Genomic DNA, 26,179 nt, shown 5'->3' on the forward strand with positions numbered 1-26,179 from the left:
ATCTTATATATAACCTTTCAACTTGTTTCAGCTTCACTCCCACTTACTACAGTGGAAACTCGTTCAAAGTCCATATTCAGTCCTTATCAGCTTCAGGTGGCATCATCCTTCTCCACTGTATCTCTTGCAATTCGTGCTGGGAGACGGTTCCTCCTCCCTACAGCCATCTGCCAGCCCGTCTGATCTTTTCTGCCTGGTTTCTTCCTCTCTGGGGACATCTGTACATCCCATCTCCTTTAAGACTTTCCACGCTCCTTGCAGTGACTGAAGACGGCGGGTGGTACTCCCCACCGTAACTTGCAGCCCAAAAGGAAACAGCCAGCGGTAGCGTAATCCAGATTTTTGTAAGTAGCTCGTGATGTCCTTAAAGTTTCTTCTGCGCTGTAGCGTTTGTCTAGCCAGATCCTGATATATCCGGATCTTAGCCGTGTTCTAAGTTATCTCCCCCATTTCTCTCGCTTTTCTCCAAATTTTCTCTTTAACTGGAAACCTAAGAAAACAGGCTACTATATCTCTTGGCAATCCTTTCCTTGGTGCACCTAGGCTTCTGTGCGCCCTTTCCAGTTCCACAGGTGCATTCTCTCGGCCCTCTCCTGCATTGGCGTCCTGATTAAGTAGAGAAGCACATATTTCTTGAACCACTTTCTCAGCATCTTTATACTGGTCCTCCTCCGGAATGCCTCTGAATCTCAAGTTGCACCTTCTAGTGCGATTTTCAAGGTCTTCCAGCCTGTCCTCCATATCCACTCTTGTTTGCTGTTCATTTTGTATGGAGCCCCGGAGGTCCCGCACTTCCAGCGATATGGCCTCCGTTTTTTCCTCCGTTTCTGCCAGCCTGTTTCCGATTTCCTTGATTTCTTCGCGCAATTCCGCTACCGCCGTTTGAATGCTACGTCTTGTCACCATTTCAGTTTTTAATTCTGTAAACCATCTGGCGAAATCGTTCTTGCTAATTTCTGCCTCGCTCTCAAACTGCTCTTCGAGGTCCTGGTCCGATTCACTTTCTGCGTTCGCCATCTTGGCCCCTCGAGATCGGAGACCAGTTCCTTTTGTAGCGCTCGATGTCTCAGTCGTAAACTTAAATTTTGCCAGCTTTTTCTTTGCTGCCATGAGTTTAGCGTTGGTTCTTTTATAGTAGGAGTGATTTTTTCGCTTTTTAACACGAGGAATGCTTCGATTTTGCTCTAGAGACGACGGAGCATACTGATCAAGCAGCCATCTCTTCAGCTGATGTCACTTCCTCCCCTAGACACTTTTCTTCCTTTCCCACATGAATGATGCTTGAATACTTTCGTCAACTCCAACAGAAGATAACCTTTCCACTGAAGATCAGTGCCAAGCGAAAAAGGTGGAGAAAAACAACCTCTCTCAGATGGTGTTCTCAGCAATTTCTTTATTCAAAAACAGTGAGCAAAAAAGCGACCCAACACGAGCCGTGTTTCGGCCCTACCGGCCTGCGTCAGGGGTCTAGGAATTTTGTAAAGCAGTATACTTGAGCGGTTAAATTGCAGCCAAACTCCTGTGTTGTGTGTATATAACAAACTGTTCTTGCCAAAAAACAAACCTCGGTAAATCGCTGTATCCACACAACATAGGAGTTTGGCTGCAATTTAACCGCTCTAGGAAAGAATACTGCTTAACAAAATTCCTAGACCCCTGACGCAGGCCAGTAGGGCCGAAACACGGCTCGTGTTGGGTCGCTTTTTTGCTTATTGTTTTTGAATAAAGAAATTGCTGAGAACACCATCTGAGAGAGGTTGTTTTTCTCCACCTTTTTCGCTTGAATACTTTCTACATCGGGGTGTCAAACTTCAATCCTGGAGGACTGCAAACCAGTCAAGTTTTCAGGGTATCAATAATAACATTCATGAGATATATTTGTGTTCAGTACCTCCATAGTATATAATTCATCTCTATCATATTCATTGAAGTTATACTGAAAACCAGGCTCTTTTTATTATTTTTTTTGCCCTCTTTGATTGCAGTTTGACACCCCAATTTCTACATCTTATCAGAATCAAGTTTGAAAACCTACTCCATTAGAGTTCACCTGATTGCAGTTGGCATCACCATCATGTAAAAGATAAAACCACATTGCCGTTTAGTGTCTGCTCCATGTGTCTTCGCAAAATACTAAACTATGGTGGAGAAACACCTACACAAACTGGGGTGAATGTGTACAGCCTTTAGTTGATTTCAAGTGAGGCATACTTCTGTGAAGCCTTTCATTGCCTTGAAACCTCAGCATGGTCCTAACCCAGTTTCCTTTGTGCCACTAACTAGGTAAGCACTTAGGACAGTATTTTGCTTCCCAAAGTTATCTAAATAGTGATGCTGAACATTGCTGCTGAACTTTGCTGCTATCACGAGAAACTGTGTGTCTGCTCCAAATTTGCCCAGTACCACCCCAGCTGCTACTCGGATAATGCTGTTAAATAGCCCCCTTAGTTCCTGTGGAGGCATATTTTCAAAGCATAATTTCAAAGTTACATAGAGGGACATTTTCGAAAGAAACGTCTTAAGTTGGAAATTCGGAGGCAGGGAAAAGGTCATTTTCTAAAAAAGATGGACGTCCTTTTCGAAAATACAATGGGCGTCCTTGGATTTGGACATCTTTGATTTTTGGCAATTTTTGAACGCAAAGACGTCCAAGGCTAAAACATCCAAAGTCAAGCCATTTAGATGTGGGAGGAGCCAGCATTTGTAGTACACTGGTCCCCCTGATTTGCCAGGACACCAGTAGGGCACCCTAGGGGGCACTGCAGAGGACTTCATAAAATGATCCAAGGTACATAGCTCCCTTACCTTGTGTGCTGAGTTGCCCAACCCCCCCCCCCCCAACCCACTATCCCCAACTGTACACCACTACCATAGCCCTTAAGGGTGAAGAGGGGCACCTATATGTTGGTACAGTGGGTTTCTGTTGGGTTTTGGAGGGCTCACTGTTTCCTCCACAAATGTAACAGGTAGGAGGGGTATGGACCTGGGTCCACCTGTCTGCAGTGCACTGCACCCACTAAAACTGCTCCAGGGACCTGTATGCGCTGTCATGGACCTGAGTATGACATCTACATAAGTACATAAGCATAAGCACTGCCATGCTGGGAAAAGACCAAAGGTCCATCAAGCCCAGCACTCTGTCTCCGACAGCAGCCAATCCAGGCCCCGGCAAAATCCCAAAATTTAATAACAATCAATGGACTTTTCCTTCAGGAATCTGTCCAGACCCCCTTTAAACTCAGCAAGGCCAGCTGCCATCACTACCTTCTCCAGCAATGAGTTCCAGAGTCTAACCACGCGCTGAGTAAAGAAAAACTTTCTCCAATTTGTTTTAAACCTACCACATTCTAATTTCATCTTGTGTCCCCTAGTTCTATTATTGTTAGAAAGCGTAAACAAACGCTTCACATCTGTCCACTCTACCCCACTCAAAATTTTGTAGACCTCTATCATATCACCCCTCAGCCGCCTTTTCTCCAGGCTAAAGAGTCCTAGCCTTCTTAACCTGTCCTCATAAGGTAGTCGTCCCATCCCTTTTATCATTTTCGTCGCCCTTCTCTGCACCTTCTCCAATTCCTTTAAATCTTTTTTGAGATGAGGCGACCAGAACTGAACACAATACTCCAGGTACGGTCGCACCATGGAGCGATATAACGGCATTATAACATCCTCATGATTGTTTTCCATCCCTTTTCTAATAATACTCATCTTTCTGTTTGCCTTCTTGGCCGCCGCAGCACATTGAGCGGAAGATTTCAACGTCCTATCTACGATGACTCCCAGATCCCTTTCTTGTCTGTAACTCCTAAAGCGGAACCTTGCATGACATAGCCGTAATTCGGGTTCCTCCTTCCCACACATCACTTTGCACTTGTCAAAGTTGAACTTCATCTGCCATTTGGACGCCCAATCCCCCAGTCTCATGAGGTCCTCTTGTAATCTTTCACACTCCTCCCGCGACGAGACGACCCTGGATAACTTTGTGTCATCTGCGAATTTATTTACCTCACTAGTTACTCCCATCTCAAGGTCATTTATAAATATGTTAAAAAGCAGCGGTCCCAGCACAGACCCCTGAGGGACCCCACTAACTACCCTTCTCCATCGAGAATACTGACCATTCAACCCTACTCTCTGCTTCCTATCTTTTAACCAGCTCTTAATCCATAATAATACACTGCCTCCGATCCCATGACTCTCCAGTTTCCTTTGGAGTCTATCATGAGGCACTTTGTCAAAAGCCTTCTGAAAATCTAGATATACAATATCCACCGGCTCCCCTTTGTCCACATGTTTGTTCATCCCCTCGAAAAAATGCAGTAGATTTGTGAGGCAAGACTTCCCTTCACTAAATCCGTGCTGACTTTGTCTCAGTAGCCCATGCTTTTGTATGTGCTCCGTAATTTTATTCTTAATAGCAGCCTCCATCATTTTTCCCGGCACCGACGTCAGACTCACCGGTCTATAATTTCCCGGATCTGCTCTGGGACCCTTTTTAAAAATCGGCGTTGCATTGGCCACTGTCCAATCTTCCTGTACCACACCTGATTTTAGGGATAAATTGCATATTACTACCAGTAGCTCCACAAGTTCATTTTTCAGCTCCATTAATACTCTGGGATGAATACCATCCGGTCCCGGTGATTTACTACTTTTTAGTTTGCAGAACTGCCCCATTACATCCTCCAAGTTTACAGAGAAATCATTTAGTCTTTCTGACTCGTCTGCTTCAAGTACCTTCTCCGGCACCGGTATCCCTCTCAAATCCTCCTCAGTGAAGACCGAAGTAAAGAATTCATTTAATTTCTCCGCTACAGCTTTGACTTCCCTGATCGCCCCTTTAACACCACAGTCGTCCAGCGGCCCTACTGATTCTTTAGCCGGCTTTCTGCTTTTAATATACCTAAAAACATTTTTGCTATGTGTTTTTGCTTCTAACGCAAACTTTTTTTCAAAGTCCTTAGCCCTCCTTATCTCCTTTTTGCATTTGGCTTGGCATTCCTTATGCTTTACCTTATTGTCTTCAGTCGGTTGGCTGGCATAGAGGCTGGCAAGTAATATTTTTAATAATGTTATTTTGAGGGTGGGAGGGGGGTTAGTGACCACTGGGGGAGTAAGGGGAGGTCATCCTCGATTCCCTCCGGTGGTCATCTAGTCATTGCGGGCACCTTTTTGTGCCTTATTCGTAATAAAAACAGGACTGGGTGAAAACGTCCACGTTTTAGTCATGGACATCTTTGCTTTTTTCCATTATGGCTCAAAGACGTCCAAGTCTTAGGAACGCCCAAGTCCCACCTCGAACACACCTCCGATATGCCCCCCTTGAGATTTGGACGTCCTTGCGATGGACTTCTGACAAAGACGTCCAAAATAGGGTTTTGATTATACCGATTTGGACGTCTCTGTGAGAAGGACGTCCAAGTGCTGATTTATGTCACTTTTTGGACATCCATGTCTTTCGAAAATGAGCCTGATAGTAACCTATGGATCTTTGTAAGTCTAAGTGCTTTGATCTGAGTTTTAGAATTCTATATCTGTATTTATAGATAGCCAAGAGGCAACTTTTTTTGTTTGTTTTATTTTTTTGTTAGCAAAAGACCACCCCACAAAAAGGCAATCATGTCTCTCCCTCCACCCCCTGTTCTTCAAAGGCAACCTGGTGAAAGGAATTCCTGTTTGTGAGAACTTTATAGTTGCCTTGTCCTTGGAGAAAACAAAATTGATTACCAATGAAAGTTATTTTCTGAGGATAGATGTTTACACAATAGCTGCCCACTTCTCCCAAAAGTTTAATAGGGAAAGAGAAATGGGACTTGATATACCGCCTTTCTGTGGTATTTTGCAACGACATTCAAAGCGGTTTACATATATATAGGTACTTATTTTTGTACCTGGGGCAATGGAGGGTTAAGTGACTTGCCCACAGTCACAAGGAGCTGCAGTGGGAATCAAACCCAGTTCCCCAGGATCAAAGTCCACTGTGCTAACCACTAGGCTACTCCTCCACTCTTGTGTGACAGTGTTAGCACTAGAAGTATCAAACGTGGAGATTTGCATTCTAGATAGCTACAAAAGTCCAGAGTTCATCTTGTCGCTACTCTGGGTTTCACTGGATGATGTCACCCTTATGACTGCTGACCTCTTAAAACATTTGTTACAGGAGAGTAGTGTTGCTTTATGGATGATACCAGGTTTTCTAATCCTGTGAAAATCTAGTTTGACTAAGAAAAGTGTGAATGAGAACTAGCACATTCTTGAGGATAGCCATGATTTATTTTGGTAACTTTACCTATATTGAAGATACCTTGCATTCTAACTTGCACTATTACATTACATTGAGCTATTCTCTACATCTGTGAATCATACCGATTGGTGCTCATTTTTATTTAATTATACTGTCAACATGTTTTTGTTTTTTTTTTTAAACTGGTCTGTTTCCTATGTTCATTGTTTTGGATATTAGCCTTAATCAGTTATGGCCAGACCATTTATTTGTTGCTGGATATTATGTATTCATTTCCAAACAAAACAGAAACTTCAGTTGAATCTTTCCCGACTGCCTTTGCTGTTCCTTGGGGTTTAGTTAAGCTTATTCAAGGATTTTGGCTTATGGATCACAATGACCATGAGGTAGGTTTAGTTCAGCAGTATGCAGCTATTAAATTTGTTGTTGGGATATGTCAAGGTCTATAGCATGTGAACATTTTTTAAATGAAAATACTATCTCAGTTTATTTGTAGTCCAACTATCCACAATACTAAGCAATGTACAATAAAAATTAGAGCTGTACCGAATAGCATGTTTTACCATTCAGATGAATATAAATAATGAGCGTTGAACTTAACATAATAAATAAAAGAAGCAATGTGAAATCAAAGATCAAGTGTTTATTTCAGTTGGATTTAGCACAGTAGAGCCCCGGATTTGTATTTGAATTTAAATCACTTTTCAGCCAATTATAAATAATGTATTCAGGGCTAAATTGAATTGAATACAAATAACGTATTCATGGTTGAATTGAATACGGATATTCAGTACAGCCCTAATAGAAATACAAATAAAAACATTAATAGGACAAAATAACAGTACCACAACATGTAAGATAAATCAGTTTCATCAGAGGACAGAAATCTAATATAATAATTTGCTCCTTCAATGTTCGAATGTGTCTCACTGGGATCGTAACCTCTCCTGACGTCACTGGCCCGCACTAGAACCCTGCTTGCCTTACGTCAGGAGATGTTACTACTCCTAGCAGGGAGGCGGGAAGCACGCGACTACAATAACGCAGAGAGAGAGCAGAGACGTTGCTCTCGAGGAGCCGCTTCAGATCTCCGAATTTAAGTCATCTTCACTTACCAAGTTGGGGGTACGGCGGCCAGCAGCAGTAAAAGGCATGCAGGCAAGGCCCTTCTCTCTCTCTCTCAGCTCTGGTCCCGCCCTTGTGGAAACAGGAAATGAGGACGGGACCAGAGTTGAGAGAGAGAGAGAGAAGGGATAAGCCTGCTTGCCTTTTACCGCTGCTGTTGCCGGCCACCGTAATGCCGACTTGCTAAGTGAAGATGACTTCTAAAATTCGGAGGGAGGGGGCCTGGAACTGGGAGGAAGGGAGGGAGGGGGATCCTAGCACTGGGAGGGAGACCCTAAAACTCGGGGAATTGGGAGGGAGGGAGACCCTGAAACGGGCCTTTTTTTTATTAGTCTTTACTAAAACTGTGCTATAAACAGATGATAAAATTTTAAAAAATAACCTTAGAATTCAAAATTAAATGAATTTTATAGGGAATTTATTAACATCCCCGTGTAGCAGCCTGATCCTTTCTAACTTTTACTCTGAGCTTAATTAGCTCACTAAAATGGGTAAGGTTCTGTGAGCTGTACTTTTATATATATTTATATTAAAGTTCATGCCTCCCCTAGAAATCCCCACTGAGGTGTTTATCAGAGAAATGAAGGTGAAATAGGATAAACTCAGGAGTAATCCACAATACTTCTTTAGGGAAAGAGTAGTAAATGTGTGGTACAGCCTCCTGGTGGTGGAAGTTGTGGAGATTAAGACTATCTGAATTCAAGAAAGAATGGGACAAGCACAGTAGGATTTCTAAAGGAGAGGAACGGGTAGTAGATAGTATGGATGGGCAGGCTGGATAGGCTATATGGTCTTTTTCTTCCATCATTTTTTGTGTTTTATGTAAGTGTGAACTGCAGGGGACTTAAAGAGAATTGGTACAGGAATTTAGAGCCTTTCATTTTTAGATTCAAACCCATGTCATGATCTGAAAACCTTTTATGATCTATCTGAAATAAGCTAATCTGTCTAGTTTCTACTGGATTACTTCCACAATTTTTGGCAGTATTATTGGCTGTCTCAAAAGAAGCAAAGGATTGCATAGTCATGGAAACTTGAACTATCTTCTTATTTCTAGCAGTGGTCTCACTTGAGCAGGATTGATGTACATTCACCTGTTCTGTGGGTAGTGCTCCTAATCTGCTGCTACTAATAAGCAATACATTCACTAAATTATTAAAACTTCAAAACCAAAATCTGGTTTCCATTACACTCAATTTGCATGTGAGGGAAATATTAAATATTTTCTTGGTATATATGATTTTGGACATTATTATACTAATCGTTATCTTTGTATTTTAGGGAACTCTTGCAAAATGTGTTGATTTTTCTCATTTGTTCTTGTTAAGGTCCTTATTAACATATATGTCAAGTAATGTGATAGTCTAACACAACATTGTTCGACTTAAAGGTGGAAGGACAGCCAGCATGGTTAAAGGGTGAAGTGAAAGGTTATTAGAGCCAAAAGAATTTACCTTCTGCTGAAATGCCATTGATTTTTGTATAGTTTTCAGCTTTTGTCCAGTCACCAGTTTTGAAAACGATATGTAGACATTGGTGACACAAATGGTTCAGCACTGAAGAGCATATAAGGAATCGCTCATTTCTATGCTATATATGTATATTTCATTAAAGACTACTTTTGTTACTAATAGGCAGTATCACATATCACATTTGGTGAATGGTTCTCTGAATTGAAAGAACAGGCATAACCTATAAGAGGTTCCTGTGACCCCCCCCCCCCCTCCCAAAGAAAATTACTCCGATGTTTTCCTTACATACACAATATCTGATAGTTGATTTTGAAATCGCCAATGAGGTTCTCCCACTATTTTTTGATGTTGCACAAAGAAAATTGGACCCATTATCTGTTTCCACCATCTCAACACATCTTTTCTCCCCAGTAGATAGAAGAATTAAGGTGCAAGGAATCCTGATTCTCCTGTTTTTGTTTTGTAGATAATAGTTCTACACAGGTTTACTTTCCAGATCTCCCTTTGGTGTATTCTCTGCACAAGAAGTGTGTTCTCGATCTATGGACCTTTTCTTTTTAGGTTTTGTGTAAAGGATATCTAAGGCTGTCTCCTTTGATTTACAACTTCATGGAGAACCCAGGAGATGTTTACTTGGACTCTTGAATTACCTTAGCGCTCCAAAAGAATTGATGACTATGTCTACCTATTTTCTCTTTGAAGATATACATAAGAGAATGTAAGAAACACTAGACATCATATCCCTGGTGGGAAAGGAGGACTCCAGTATTGTGTCCAGGCATTTACAATATGCTGCAGACCCCAACCTTCATACAATAAAAGAATAAAGGATACAAAGACTTACGCCTCTTTGCTCCCAGTTTGTGAGTCTAAACCAGCAGACTTTATGTGGAGGCAACATTATCAGAATTCTATTTTACAGTCCTGCATAGGTTTTTACCAGCTCTGTATGGTTAAGCATTTGTGTACCATTTTGAAAGATGCTGCAAGCATCAGGCCTTTCTGAAGACATGTAGAAAAGACTTGCTAAAGTGCTCTGCAAATAGGATAGTCTGTTTAGAAATGAAGTTAAAACAGTAGTAGATGTAATAAAGAAACACAACTGGATGCCTCAACACTGTCAACCTGACCACATCAGTGTGCTTTGCTGAAGAAAGCTTTTTTCCTCAGAGGTACTCCCAATGACTCTTGCTCAAGGCAGAAGCATTCAAGACCTCACCAGCAAGATCAATAGATTTATTATTTTATAAAAATGTTTTATCCAGTCTTATGTTAATACTAGCATTTAAAAAAAAAAAAACACTTCCATTCTAACATTTTCTTCCTCTTATTTTCATTTTTCAGTCAGTAGGTAGGAAAAGCATGATCAGAGGGAGGTCAGTAGGAGTTTCTGATTGAAGCAACAGTAGAAGCCAGTGGGATGGAAAAAAACTGAATGCCATCTTTTGAGTAGATTATAGATAAACCTGAAGTGGAGAGGGAACAAATCAGGGAATATGATCTGAAGAATGCAATGTTCTGGGCGGCAAATAATTAACCAACAATTTAGTCAAGTAGGTTGGATAACCCAATATAAAACCTTTACAAACTTTAAAAAGAATCATCAGAGAATCTAATATTTTTTGCACTCACCAAGGTGTTCTACATCTGAAGGTGTCTGAAACTAGTTCCTGAAATCTCGTGAGATAGAACGCATTGCAATGGTCAAATATTACTAATACTTTAACTATGTTCCTTACGTCATTCATTGTCATACAGATAGTAGTTTCCTAATCTGTCTCAACATGGTGAAGAAAGACTGCACAACAAAAGAAATCAATACTACTTTTGGGAAACAGAGATAATTTTAGAAAAGTTGTCTCTCTTTTCTATCAGGACTGACCCAAAGGTAATCCACTTTAGGAAAATTTAATTTTAGCAGCTTCAGCAAAATCATGCCACAACTTCTTTCAAATATTTATTCAACTTTTAATATTCTTACAAGCTTTGAGACCAATATCGGCAGTTGTAGGTCATCGGCATACATGTGACATGTCACTGCAAACTAGTCAGTAATCTGAATAAGTGGAGATACAAACAAACTGAGCAAATGGGGAGAGCATAGGTCCTTGTAGGATCCCATGTTGGAGAACTGTTACCTCAGAATATGCTTAGAAAATTGGGAGGCATCCTTCTGACTTCCTCGCTCCTGAGGCAATGCGAGGAGGAAGGGGGTGACTCAAGCAGCAGATTTCTTCGGCTGGCACAGCTTTAGCTACCGCACCAGCCATTAAACAGGTACTGTAGCTTTGGAGGGGGCCTTCACTCATTCTTTCATGTTGCCCCCTCCCCCCCCCATGCCTTCACCCATTCTCTGTCATGTTGTCCCCCTCCGTTCCTTCACCTATTCTCTCTCATGTTGCCTCCCCGTGCCTTCACCGTTTTCTCTCTCTCTCAAATGTGGCATTCCCACTGCAGCTCCTTGTGACTCTGGGCAATTCACTTAACCCTCCATTGCCCCAGGTACAAATAAATACCTGTATATACTATGTAAACCGCTTTGAATGTAGTTGCAAAAACCACAGTAAGGCGGTATATCAAGTCCTGTTTCCCTTTCCTTTTCCGTTTTCTCTCTAACAGAGTGGACACCCGGAAGGGAGTGGAAAACATGGAAAAGGATGGCCTTATTTTCCATTTTTATTGTATTTTTATTTCTTAACTTCTCATGTGATTGGAGTATGTCAGTTTTTGAAATTTTACACCTATCTTTGTTTTTACAATACAGAGGGCCACGTGTCACGGTTTTCTCTTTTTCTAGTGTTGCATTGTTAGCCTGGCTATTTTGGGGGTTTTGTTTAATTTCAGACTTTCTTAAAATCATAATAGTGTATTTTGAAGAATATGGGTTGAAGAAAATGTGGTTTTAGTATTTTATATTTGACTGTACATCAGGGGCATACCTGATTATTTTGCTGTAATCTGCCTTGACCCTAAGCATGTGCTGATGTTGGCAGCTCAAGGGGGAGCAGCCTTTTCAGTGTCATGGAGGGGAGGGAAGGGCTTGGGATCCCTAGCTGCTCAATATTAAGTTGTTCTCCAAATGGCCTTTCTTACTAATTGCTAGACCCTCTGTTTCCCCTTAATTTGAGAAATCACACGTTCCAAAGGGGAAAGGTTCCGAAATTTTGATATACTGCCTTTCTGTGTCACAACCAAAGCAGTTTACATTTATTATATGTAGGTACTTTTTCTCTGTTCCTAGTGGGCTCAGTTTTTCTTTTTGTATGTGGAGTATTTGATAGTGAAGTGACTTGCCCATTGTCACAAGGAGCTGCAGTGAGAATTGAACCCAGTTCCCCAGGTTTTCAGCCCTCTTCACTAACCATTAGCAGCTATTCATCCACTCCAGATGATAGTTGACCCCGGACCCTATAGGAAACACATTCTTCCCAACTTTACACCCTTTTTCTTAACCTTCCATAGCAAAATGAAATCAAACATATGCCCTTTATCATCAGTAGAAGACATCAGATGGATTGATAACATGACACATCCTTGAAATGAGCATTGAATCTTCCAACAATAATCAGACCTGATATAATATTGTTGACTAAAAAAGAAAAATAATAGTCTACCAACCTCCCAATCTAATCGTGGAGGAATATACAAATCCAAAATACCTGATAGGCTGCTATGACTAGTTTGTAATGTGCAGTCACACCCCTATGGTAGAACTCAAACTCCTGTGAAAGCACCACTTTAAAAATAACTTCTACCACTCTCCCTCCTCACCACTGTAGATTAATAACAAATATTTAATCCGTGCAGGGCAAAGAGTTTTCAAAATGGGCCTTTCTTCGTGATGGAAAAATGCAAACTTTTAGCAAATGAGCTGAATTGGCTCAAAATAGATTCATGGATTTGCTTTAAAATAGCCTGTTTGGGTTTTAAATGTTTTTATGGATTAGGTTCTGAACATTTAGTACAAATGCTAATATTTCCTTTTAATAGATTACACTTGAGAAGTGTTCAGAGATTATATTTTTCATCGAGGGGAAATCTAAAGTTGAGATTTATCTGGCAACGTTCGTTCAGTTATCAGAGTGCTACAATTTGGACTAGAATCCCTGTTCAGATGCGTCAAATTTCATTGTACAATGTTTTTCGTAAGGCACTTCACTTTTTTTTCCAAGACCATTGTAAATCATCTTGGTTGTACATTTGGAGATATAAATTGTTTGATTTATTGTAATTTGTGAAATGATTATTGTATATTCCTTCTAATGTGAAGTTGCTCTTGTATATATAATCCACTTTGCATCCTTATGGATAAAGGTGGAATGTAAGTTATGTAATACAATACAACCTAAGTTGATGAGATGGTATTTCAGTTTAAATGCTTATGACTTCCAAGTCATGTATAGATCCGATAGGGACTGTGTAAATGCAGGAGGAGCGGTGGAGTTTCTAAGCCCAGGAAAACCAGGGGGGGGGGGGGGGTAGAATGTGGATGTAATATATGTCCGATCACACCAAAATACCAGAGAACCACAGAAATTTTCTTCCCTCTACCAAAAGAAAGGGGAGGGGGAGGAAACAAAAAAATCATTCTTTAGAATCTCGGTCAGGAGAAGGTCTGGTTCCCAGGGCAGATCAAGGATGTGGAGCCAGAAGAGGAAAGAGCAAGAGGGTATAAGAGGAACAAAGGCCTCAGAAGACTGAAGAAGGGGGTGAAGTTCTGCTCTACAGTAATCTACCCATTCTTTTTTTTTATTCTATATTTAAAGTAATTGGGAAGCCTTTCTGGTGAAGCAGATAATGTGAATACACTGGACTGCAAGTCTGGTTCCAAAAATAGGCTAATAGTCTACAAAGCGGGTGGTGGTGACTCCTAGTATTTTGAACAGGACATCACGTGAATGGTGCAGACTAGAGGCTAGCAGGGAGTATCTCGTGTGTATGTGTAGTGTGTATTTGTTCTCAGCATTTATCCTGAGATCCCTGGACTACAGCTTAAACACTAAAAGAACTTGGGTACTTTATAGCCTGTTCTGTTACTGGGTGACATAAAAAGGGAATTACCAGAAAGACAGGATAGATTCCTGCTGAGAAAGACTTGCCCAGTTTGGGCCTAACTTTCTGGAGGATTTTAATCTCAAGATGTAGCTACAGTGGCCAGTGGGACTCAAGACAGCGGCATTAAGGCAGAATGACTGGCCCAGCTGAAGAGCAGACTGTCACAGCAGCCCATCTTCTCCCTCTTGTGGCTTTTTATGGTTTTCCCTTGTCTTCTCTTGAAACAGAATTATACCTTCCCAATTGCAGATTTTTTATCTCCCACCCCCTCGTTTGTTGAAGATAACCCTTAGCTGAGGAATTCCACTTAGGTGACATAATGAATCTGTTTGTCTTTAGAAAAAGCAAAGGTATTTACCATTCACAGAAAGCCTTCATCTTTCCCTTGAGAGTTTTTATCCCTCTCTTATGCTAAATACGTATATGTAGTAACAAGCTATAGAATGAGCAGAAAAGGGGTCTCTTGTTTATAGAAAACTCTGGATTTTTATGCTACATGGTGACTCAACTGAATGATTGGTGAACAAATGTTCTAGATAAACAGCTTAGATTTATGAAAGTATGATCTGAACTGAACACAATACACAATTGAGGGGGAAAATATTACTTTTAAGTATGTGTGTCTGTATTTTGTGTATTGTATTGTATTTTATTTTGGATTGTTATGCACTGTATTGAGTTTAAATGGAAAAATGAAATGTGACAGGTGCTCTTGGAAAGTTCTATTCTTGGTGATATCATTTTATGACACAATTGGGAGGAGATTATTTTGTAGGGTATTCTGAGTTATATAAAAATGTTCTTTAACATTTTCTGAGGGGGGATTTTACAGGTTTAGGAGGGATACTCTAATTTTGCCTAGTAGATTTTATAGTTTGTCTAAGTATGCAATTTATACCGTGATTATGTGTTGTTTCTAGTATAGCTAGTTATGGGGGGGGGGGGGGGGGGGGGGGGGTTCCCAGTTTCTTGATGCTTGTTTCTCTTTTTTTCCCCCAGAATTCATTGGATAGGTTATTTCACCCAGCAACAAACAGGTCTATGTTATCCTGGCAGCATCCTAGAATTATTCAAGCCTTGATGTGTCAAGGAGAGCACACACAAGCCCTACGATATATCCAGATGATGAAGCCACCCTTGAATAGTAGCAGTGAAGTTGCACTTCACCTCACTGTGTTTCTCTTTAATAGGTATTGTTTTAAAGAAATTATTAGATAAAATTAATTATTGTAGTGAAACCATTGGTGGATCAGATGTTATTTAAAACAATCTTAGTTTTTCATGGGATAAAAAAAATCAAGATATGTAATTAACCAGTGTGAGTTCTGCAGTGGCACTTTGGGTTCTTACCAACAGATGTAATTATAGAACAAAGACATTTCTAAAGCAGCTTTTGTAACTGAATCTCTAAACTGTAACTGAGAATTTTGTGGGGTTATTTTCCTTATAAAGGGGTCCTTTTAAAAAGTTGCGGGGAAAAGTGGCCTTATTGCTCCCTTGACCTGCATGCTAAGGCCACTTTCTACAGCAGCAGTAAAATGGCCAATATCTCTTTTCTTCTTTTTTTTTTTTTTTTTTTTAATTAATAGCCATGCACTGATGTTGCTATCAGCTCATAGCCATTAAAAGTCATGCTGGCACACCCACTCTACCATTAAAATAGAAAATATTTTTTAGCCTACAGTTTGCGTACTCTAATCTCAGACTTACCCCAGGACCTTTTGTGGTAAGCCCTTTTATGCTGCAGTAAGAGTACCAGACGGCAAACCTCTACCACTTGAATCCTATGACCTCCTAGTGGAATCTCTCCCCAGGTAGCAGGCAGATCCAAGGATCTACTTCTAACCCCTCCACATCCAAACCATTGAGGCCGGTAACTGGAGGATGGGATTCAAGAGGAATCCCTCATTCTGAGTGATAATTTCTGGTCTCCACAGGTTTTCAGAGGCTAGCTCCAGAAGTAGAGGGAACCAGATCCACTGCAGTCAGTATGGTGTGATGTGAACAATGGATCCCCTGTCCGGTGTGATGTGGAAAATGGATCCCTGTCCTCCATGAGTTTCAGAAGTGCTCTCGCAATGAGGGACATCCAGAGGCTCAATGTGTGGATGAGACGATGGTGCAGGGAGGAGGGTTTTAGATTTGTTAGGATCTGGGCAACATTCTGGGGAAGGGGGAGCCTATTCCGAAAGGATGGGCTCCACCTTAACCAGGATGGGACCAGGCTGCTGGCATCAGCATTTAAAAAGGAGATAGAGCAGCTTTTAAACTAGAAATGGGGGGGAAGGCCGACAGTCGCTCAAAAGCGCATGGTTCGGGATACGGTATCTTTCAAAGATATCACCAAAACAGGGAAGATAGGGTATCCTGATAGTGAGGTTGCAAAAGAGACCGTAGTAGATCAGGTGTCCTTAAATAAAAATAATAATAATCAGACAAAAGATTGCAAATTAATACTGTCAAGTACTAAGCATCATGTAAATAGGAACAACAAACATACTTTGAAATGTCTATATGCGAATGCCAGGAGCCTAAGAAATAAGATGGGAGAGTTAAAATATATTGCACTAAATGAAAAATTAGATATAATAGGCATCTCTGAGACCTGTTGGAGAATAACCAGTGGAACACTGTCATACCGGGGTACAAATTATATCGTAGTGATAGGGTGGATCGAATTGGTGGAGGGGTAGCATTGTATATTAACAAGAGACTTGAATCAAATAGATTGAAAATTCTGCAGGAAACAAAATACTTTTTGGAATCACTGGATTGAAATTCCATGTGTAAAAGGGAGAAGGATAGTGATAGGAGTGTATTACCGTCCACCTGGCCAGGATGAACAGACGGATGCAGAAATGTTAAAGGAAATTAGGGACACAAACAAACTGGGCAACACAATAATAATGGGTGATTTCAATTACCCTGATATTGACTGGGCAAATGTAACATCGGGACACGCTAGGGTCGTCAGACCTGGGTACAGGACATAGAAACATGATGGCAGATAAGGGCCAAATGGCCCATCCAGTCTGCCCCTCATTAATCAGTAGCTCCTTCTTTTCTTAAGGGATCCTACGTGCCTGTCCCACGCTTTCTTAAATTCTGACACAGTCCTCGTATCCACGACCTCCACCAGGAGGCCATTCCACACATCCACCACCCTTTCTGTGAAATAGTATTTTCTCAGATTCCTTCTAAGCCTGTTTCCTCTTAACTTCATCCTATGTCCTCTCATTCCAGAGTTTTCCTTTATTTGAAAAAGGCTCACCTCCTGTATATTGACGCCACTGAGGTGTTCAAACGTCTCTATCATATCCCCTGCCTCTTTTCCAGCGTATATATGTTGAGGTCCATAAGCCTGTCCCTATATGTTTTATGACAGACTGTTTACCAGTTTGGTAGCCGCCCTCTGGACCAACTCCATCCTGTTTATATCTTTCCGTAGGTGCGGCCTCCAGAATTGCACGCAGTACTCCAAAATGAGGCTTCACCAGAGACATACAAGGGCACTATAACCTCTTTTTTCCTGCTAGTCATCGCTCTCCTTATGCACCCAAGCATCCTTTTGACTTTGACCATCGCCTTTTCTACCTGCTTGGCCGCCTTAAGGTCTTTGGACACAATCACCCCCAATTCCCGCTCTTCTTTTGTACACAGAAGCACTTAACCCCCTATACTGTACCATTCCCTTGGATTATTGCAGCCCAAGTGCATGACCCTACATTTCTTAGCATTAAATCTTAGTTGCCAAGTTTCAGACCTTCAAGTTTCGCTAGATCCTTCCTCATGCCATCTACACCCTCCGCGGTGTCCACCCTATTACAAAGTTTGGTATCATCTGCAAAGAGAGAAACCTTACCATACAGCCCTTCTTCAATATCACTCACGAAGATGTTAAAAAGGGCCAGCTCAAGGACTGATCCCTGCGGTACACCACTGATAACATCTCTTTCCTCAGAGCAAGCTTCATTTACCTCCACCCTGTGTGTCCTCCCGTTTAACCAGTTTTTAACCCATTCAGTCACTTTAGGTCCCATACCAAGGGCACTCAGTTTATTTATCAGTCGCTTGTGCGGAACTGTGTCAAAGGCTTTTCTAAAATCCAGGCACACCACATCTAGCGCCCCTCCCACATCCAACTGTTTGGTCACCCAATCGAAGAAATCAATCATATATGTTTGACACGACCTGCCGCTAGTAAAGCCATGCTGCCTAGGGTCTTGCAATCCATTCGATTTGAGAGACCTCACAATCCTCTGCTATAGAAGTGTTTCCATTAGTTTACTCACCACCCAGGTCAGACTGACAGGTCTGTAATTCTCAACGTCCTCCTTACTTTTCTTGTGCAGAGGGACCACATCCGCTCTTCTCCAGCCCTCCAGGAACCACTCCAGACTCTAAGGAGGCAATGAAGAGGTCAAACAGTGGAGCTGCCAGAATATCTCCAAGTTCCTTGAGTACTACTACTACTACTACTACTACTATTTAGCATTTCTATAGCGCTACAAGGCATACGCAGCGCTGCACAAACATAGAAGAAAGACAGTCCCTGCTCAAAGAGCTTACAATCTAAGACAAAAAATAAAGTAATCAAATCAATGTGTACGGGAAGGAAGAGAGGAGGGTAGGTGGAGGCGAGTGGTTACAAGTGGTTACGAGTCAAAAGCAATGTTAAAGAGGTGGGCTTTCAGTCTAGATTTAAAGGTGGCCAAGGATGGGGCAAGACGTAGGGGCTCAGGAAGTTTATTCCAGGCGTAGGGTGCAGCAAGACAGAAGGCGTGAAGTTTGGAGTTGGCAGTAGTGGAGAAGGGAACAGATAAGAAGGATTTATCCATGGAGCGGAGTGCACGGGAAGGGGTGTAGGGAAGGATGACTGTGGAGAGATACTGGGGAGCAGCAGAGTGAGTACATTTATAGGTTAGTAGAAGAAGTTTGAACGGGATGCGAAAACGGATAGGGAGCCAGTGAAGCGACCCTTGGATGTATCCCATCAGGCCCCATCGCTTTGTCTACTTTTAGTTTAGCTAGCACCTCACGAACACAGTTTTCTGAGAGTCTGTCCCACTCTACCACACATCCATCCCCTGTAGCATTTATTTTCTGCAGTCCTACCCCTGGCCTTTCATCCGTGAACACAGAACAGAAATAATTGTTAAGCGGTTCAGCTTTATCCTTATCAGCTTCTACATATTTCTCCCTCTCAGCTTTGAGCCCACAATGCTATTTTGGCATGACCTCCTGTCACTTTTATATATCTGAAAAAGTCTTTTCGCCCAATTTTACCGTATTAGCTATCTTTTCTTCCATTTGCCTCTTCACTTTCCTGACAGTTTTTCCCGCTTCTCTTAGCGTTTCCGTGTGTTTTTTGCCCATCGTCCTCTTTCTGAATCCTCTTGTAACTTGTGTCCCTTACTTTTTCAGCTACTGCATTCAAGAACCAGAGCAGCCTTCTTTTCCTTTTACTCTTATGTAATTTTCTAACATAAAGGTTCATCACCTTTAAAATAGGTCCTTTCAATTTCGCCCACTGCTGTTCTACTTTCTTCAGCTGTTCCCATCCAACCAACTCTTCCTTGAGAAATTCCCCCATCTCTGCAAAGATTTGTTCTTTTTAAATCTAGGACCTTCAATCTCAAAGCCCTCTCCCCATTTGTCTTATTATTGAACTGTACCATTCGGTGATCATTAGATGCCAAATGATCTCCCACAGTAACATCAGAAAAAATGTCTTCATTTGTAAACACGAGGTCTAGAATAGCACCATCCCACATCGGTTCCGTCACCCACTGCTGAAACAATTCTTCCTGTAGAGAATCTGAGATCCCTTTGCTTCCAGTCGACCCCGCAGCAGGGTCACCCCAGTCAACATCCGGCATATTAAAATCGCTTACCATTATTACTTCCCCTTTCCGAGCTATCTTGTGGATATATTCAGTTAAGTCTGTCCATTTCTTCTGACTGTGAAGATGACCTGTATATTACACCGTATACATTTTCCTTTCCATCTTACCAGTTTAACCCACAGCGCTTCTTCCTTACCCCATACTCTGCCCTTTTTTCCTACCCTCTCCTTCCTGAATAGATTATATCCAGGTATAACTATATCCCAGTCATAGTTCTCATTGAACCACGTCTCTGTGATCGCCAATATATCCAAGTCGGCTTCTATCATTGCAGCCTCAAGATCTAGGTATTTGTTTACCATACTACGGCCATTGGTATGTAAGGCTCTCCAGATGTTACCCTTTTTTCCCTTTCTATAGGGGTATTTGATGTCTTACCTTCCTGAGCATTATTAACAACAGAGACAGTTCTTGTGTCCCTTCTCAATGATCTGACTCGATACTAGTGTTGCTGGATTTCTCACCAGCCTTCGACACTGTGGATCATTTGCTTACAAGGCTGGCAGAAACAGGTATCAGTGGCACGATATTTACAAGGTTCAAATCCTATTTGTCAAACAGACAGTAATCAGTTTTCTTCAACAGCACATTACCTTGGGCACTTAACTGTGGGGTGCCACAGGGATCCATATTGTCTCCCATTTTATTTAAAATCTACCTTAAGCCTCTGACTGAACTTTTTTGGTTGATTGGCACAAAATGCCATATCTCTGCTGATGATGTGCAACTAGTCATTCCCACTGAACCAGTTCTACACACAGCTTTCAATAAAATGACTGACTGTCTAACTCAGGAATGGGCAAAAAACAGCACACACTGCCTGAACCCAACAAAACAGATTCTTTGGTTATCCAACACAAGTGGACAAGCACCTGACTTCAAATTACCTTTTGGGAAGTATGAAATCTCCCTAAAATCACAGGTTAGGAATCTTGGGATACTGCTGGACTCATCACTATGATCTCGCAAAGTCAAACAACCTTTGTTTCTATCACCTGCAGCAACTATGAAATCTCTCCTCATATATTGAAAAGACGAGTCTGGCCCTTGCCATGATAATGTCACAACTAGACTACTATAATGCCCTGTACACTGGGAAAACCAAAAGAGCTTACATCAGCCCCGAATCATTCAGAATGCTGTAGTCCAACTGATAGCTGGGCTACAAGCGGTGTGACCACATAACACCCTTCCTGCAAAAGCTGCACTGGCTGCCAGTACCACACAGAGCTAAATTTAAAATAAACTGTGTGATTTTCAGGGTCCTTCAACAAAATAGGCCAGCTTACTTAAAGAATAATTTACTGTCTACACACCTTTGAGACCTCATCATCAATTTTCCCTTAAGTTGCTAAATCACATTCTCTTGTTGTTTATACTAGTTTCTTTTCCCAAGGCCTGCCTTGCCTGTCAGGGTATCATATCATAATAGATCATAAATTCCTGAGTTTACACAGGATCATGTTCTTTAATAAATTACAGGCTTCTCGATCTCTGAGAGATTGCAGAGTCGCACCGGCTTGTTAGCCTCTGCCCTTTTTGACCTGTGCTGGGATGCTGACCTGTGCTCATGATTCTACACTTACTATACCTACCCATAGGCAGATTTGTTTTGAGACTACCAGTGTGTATTCATTTGACATGTCTGTACCTACCCCATGAAACTCCCATTGAAGATTAGAAGAGATTATTCATTTGATAGGTTTGTCTCTTAAATCCTATTATTTTTCAAAAGCTTTTTCTACTTCCTAGATAACTGCCACCTCATTTACTCTTGCCTTATCAGCTTTGGTCTTTCAGATGGTGAGCACAGTTTCCTTCTCTTCTCCCCCTAATGTTTTTACCTTCACCCTCTTTCCTTGGATATGTTGTAAATCTCTACCTATGATTTTTTTTCCCTATTGTGTATTAAGTTCTGTTTTGATTTTGTTATTTAGTGATCTGTTTTGATTTTGTTATCCTTATTCCTTTGTTTTTTTAAAAATTATTTTTAAACGCTAAACTGTTCGTATGATTGGATGAAGAGCAGCATGCAGTTAAAAGCAATGAGCATGACAGAACTCTAGTTGCAGTCAAACCTCAGATTTCATCAGTTAATGGTTGTATAACTTCCAGATCTCAATCGAGGCTCTTCCAGTGCTTCCTGTAATTTTCTCTTGCGTGACCCCATTTTAAAGAAGGGGACATTTGTATGACCACAGATAGTGATGAAATCAAAGTATTACTCAAACAGTGTAATGAATAGTGCATGGATTGGTTTCCATAAAGTTTCAGTAACATAACTCTGTACATCTATGTTTTTAAAATAATTATCAGTTGCACTTCCCATGCCTGATACACATAAGCTTACAAGTTAGAGGTGGAGGAGGATGTGGGTACTGGAATGGAGGAGTGCCTCAAATAATTGGTGTGTATTCAGATGTGTGCATTTTGCATGCGTTTGTTCTGGGGGAGGGTAAGGGGATTATTATGACTTGAGTGGATGTGGTGGGGGTGTTTTTTTATTTTATTTTTGTTACATTTGTACCCTGTGCTTTCCCACTCATGGCAGGCTCAATGCGGCTTACATGGGGCAATGGAGGGTTAAGTGACTTGCCCAGAGTCACAAGGAGCTGCCTGTGCCTGAAGTGGGAATTGAACTCAGTTCCCCAGGACCAGAGTCCACCACCCTAACCATTGAAAGTGGGTGTGATGTCACCACCTTCTCCTCCTCTAATGCCACCGTCCGTTTTTCTTCAGCTTATTTCCGCTCTCTCACTTTCATTCGCTCACCATGTCTTTCACACTTCATCCCCCCAAATCCCCACTGGCTCACCCTTTCCAGGCTCATTTTCCTTTCTCATCTTCACCTCTAGGTTCACCTTCCTAATCACCTTCGTAAGTTTATTCCCCTGCCCTAGGATTATCTCCCTCACATCATTACTCATTCAGTCCTCCCTCTCCCCTTCCCCCAGTCATTCTTCTCTTTCACCCACTCAGGTTCATCCACCTCCTCTTGAGTTGAGCCCTTCCTGTTCCCCACCCTGCTCATTTATCCTCCTCTTCACCTCTCCCTTCCAGATGTCATGTCTACTTAGCCTCCTCTCACTCTCACCAAAGATCATTACTGTGACAAAACTGTGTGTTTTTAAGCCTGTAACTTGTATTAATTATTCCTTTATTCCTTGAAGTGTATTTCTGTAGTTTGGCTAGCAGGTGGTGCAGGTTTTTTTCAAAGCTGCTGCAGAACCAAGGCTGTTCTCTTTGTTTAAGCCTTTTGGGAAGGCAGTCTGCAGTATATTTTTAAAACTTGTTGACTGGGCTCTGATTGTACTGGCTTTCGCGCCAGTCTTAGCCAGTAAGAAAAAAAGAGCAGGATCGCTTTACTGAGGCTCAGTGAACAATCATATGTTTTGTTCTTCCCAGGTACTTTTTAGAAAATAAACAAATGTTTAGTTAGTGTTAAAATTGATCCATATTTCAGTTACCTGTTATTGTTCTGCATATTGCACTTTTTCTGTTTAACTGTTCCATATTTTTAAGACAATAAACAATTTTAGTTTGTTGCCTCTGCCTGTCTGGACTGATAAAAAAAATCCTGGTGGTTTTGAGTGTTGGTTCTATGAGTTCTTTCTGGGAACTGTGGGACCACTGTGAGTGTGGCCCCAGTAACCTAGAAATCACTGGGGATAATTTGAGAGCAGGAGACTCGCCCAGAGGCAGTAGTGACCCAGTCGGTGGGGGGAGGGTGCTAGTGTAGAGCACAAGCGGCAGGTGCAGGCGGACCTGAGCTGTGCTGAGGATAGACCCTCTAAGTGGCTGTGGGGTAGCCCCAGGCATGTGGCTAGGCGTTTTGTGACAATTGCACGTAACTTTCAGACCTCCCTCTTAATTGGTGGTAGCAGTTGGCAGTGAGGGATTTAGGGGAGCAGGCTCAAGCAGATGATGGCAGTGGGGTTAGAAGGACAGACATAGGGTATTGGTGACCACTGAAGTGAGACTAGTTAGGGACTTGGTATGGATGATTCATTGTCTTGGGGCAATTTCCCCAAATGGGTTAATTTTGTGTATACACACAGTAACACAGTAAATGAGAATAAATAAGAACATGCACGGTCCATCCAGTCTGCCTAACTAGGTGGCCAGAGCCGTGCCCGCCACTCTGTGGTGGCGCCAGCCACCCATGCTTAAACACTGGTTGTCAAGTCTCCACTATGCCAACCATATAGACAGATAAACATGATTGGGCTATTGGTTATAACCCATTCCAAGACAGGAATAAACATCATTCATAGGCCAGGATATGTGGAGTATGATCTGTTGTAAGGAAATATTTGTGTTGAAATTTATTGTATTTGACAAGTTCTCCGAGGACAAGCAGGCTGCTTGTTCTCACGACTGGGTGACGTCCGCGGCAGCCCCCACCAACCGGAAAAAGCTTCGCGGGACGGTCGGCACGCAGGGCACGCCCACCGCGCATGCGCGGCCGTCTTCCCGCCCGTGCGCGACCGCTCCCGCCAGTTCCTTTTTTTCCGCGTCTGGAGAGAGTCGTGCTTTGCCGCTCTCTCTATTCTCAGCCGCCGGAAAGTCGATCGCGTTTACGCGAATCGTTTATTTTTTTCGTTTCTATTTGTTTTGGACACCGCCCGGTTTTCTTTTAAAAAAAAAAAAAAAACCTGAGCGTGTGAAGCACGCGCTCCCCTTTTCCCTCGCTTCTAGCGGGGACGCCGCGTTGCGGCCTAGTGGCCGCACGGTCGTTTTCCCCTTTTTCGAGGTGTGATTTCCGCCACCATCGACTACTTTGACTTCGCCGACGCGATTTTTCCGTCGATGTCCTCGAAGGTCCCGAGTGGATTTAAAAAGTGTGGTCGGTGCGGCCGGCCGATCTCGCAGACCGACACCCACGCTTGGTGCCTCCAGTGCCTCGGGCCGGAGCACAATCTCAAGTCGTGTCTCCTGTGTCTCGGTCTCCGGAAACGGACTCAGGTTGCGAGGCAAGTTCTACGGGACCGTCTTTTTGGAACTTGCGCTGGCCCCTCGACGTCGACCTCGACGGCATCGGTATCGACGCCCGGTCCTTCGGTACCGGTATCGATGCCCGAGACATCGGCACCGATGGCATCGACCCCAGGAGAACAGGTCCCGTTGGCCCGCCGGTCCTCCGGTGAGGGTAGAGGTAAGAGGCCGCGCGGGCAGTCGGCCCCGGTCACTCCCTCAGCCCGTGGTCCACGGGACCGAACCCTGTCTGACCCGGCTCCTCGAGACCGAGGGGGATCGTCGTCCTCCTCCTCCATACCTCCCGGCGCCGGTGACGTGCATCGCAAGAAGGATAAGAAGCGCCGTCACCGGTCGCCCTCGGTGCATCCGGACATCGGAGAGGAGGAGACGCCGAAGCGTCCACGTCGAGAGGAGAGGTCCCCGTCGGTTGTGGAGGTACCGATGCGTCAGGGTTCCGGCACGTCGGTGCCGTCTCCTGGCCCCCATCAGCTTCTGGCGCCGACACCCCTACCGGCCCCACCGCCTTTCCCGGCAGCGGGCCTGGACGAGTGCCTCAGAGCCATCCTTCCAGGGATCCTGGAAGGGCTGATGCGCCAGGCTGTGCCGGCGCCGGGGGTGCTTGCGCCCTCGGCGCCGATGACTGTGGCGCCGGCGAGCTCTAGCCCGGCGCCGGGGCCGTCGACACCGCCGCCGCTTGCGACGCAGGTGGAGTCCCCGTCGACGTCGATGGAGGGAGCTTCGTCCCCGCCGGCGCGGGAGTCCACCGCTCGACGACACCGAGGCCTCGGTGCTTCGACATCGAGCCGGGCCCGGTTCAGGACTCAGCTACATGAGCTTATGTCCGATACCGAGGATGAGGCCTCGTGGGGGGAAGAGGAGGACCCTAGATATTTCTCCTCAGAGGAGTCTACGGGCCTTCCCTCGGACCCCACGCCTTCACCGGAGAGGAAGCTCTCGCCTCCTGAGAGTCTCTCCTTTGCCTCCTTTGTGCGGGATATGTCTATCAGCATTCCCTTCCCCGTGATCTCTGTGGAAGAGCCGAGGGCCGAGATGCTCGAGGTCCTCGACTATCCATCACCACCTAGAGAGTCCTCCACGGTACCGCTGCACAATGTCCTCAAGGAGACACTGCTTCGGAACTGGATGCGACCGTTAACTAATCCCACCATTCCCAAGAAAGCAGAGTCCCAGTACAGGATCCACTCTGACCCAGAGTTAATGCGGCCACAATTGCCCCATGACTCGGCGGTCGTGGATTCTGCTCTCAAGAGGGCACGGAGTTCGAGGGATACCGCCTCGGCGCCCCCGGGGCGGGAGTCTCGCACTCTGGACTCGTTTGGGAGGAAGGCCTACCAATCCTCCATGCTCGTGACCCGCATCCAGTCATACCTGCTCTATAT

The 26,179-nt window shown here is 43.3% G+C and overlaps 1 protein-coding gene across 1 annotated transcript in view; it reads left to right on the plus strand.

Moving 5' to 3' along the window:
- The window catches only part of AHCTF1 (AT-hook containing transcription factor 1), a 553,711-nt gene that overhangs the window by 307,324 nt on the left and 220,208 nt on the right, over positions 1-26,179 (plus strand). The window contains 2 exon segments of the mRNA XM_030195951.1: positions 6,484-6,630; positions 14,896-15,086. Of these exon segments, the coding sequence (XP_030051811.1) occupies positions 6,484-6,630; positions 14,896-15,086 (338 nt within the window).

The sequence above is a fragment of the Microcaecilia unicolor genome, chromosome 3 (assembly GCF_901765095.1).
Source record: "Microcaecilia unicolor chromosome 3, aMicUni1.1, whole genome shotgun sequence".
NCBI lineage: Eukaryota > Metazoa > Chordata > Amphibia > Gymnophiona > Siphonopidae > Microcaecilia > Microcaecilia unicolor.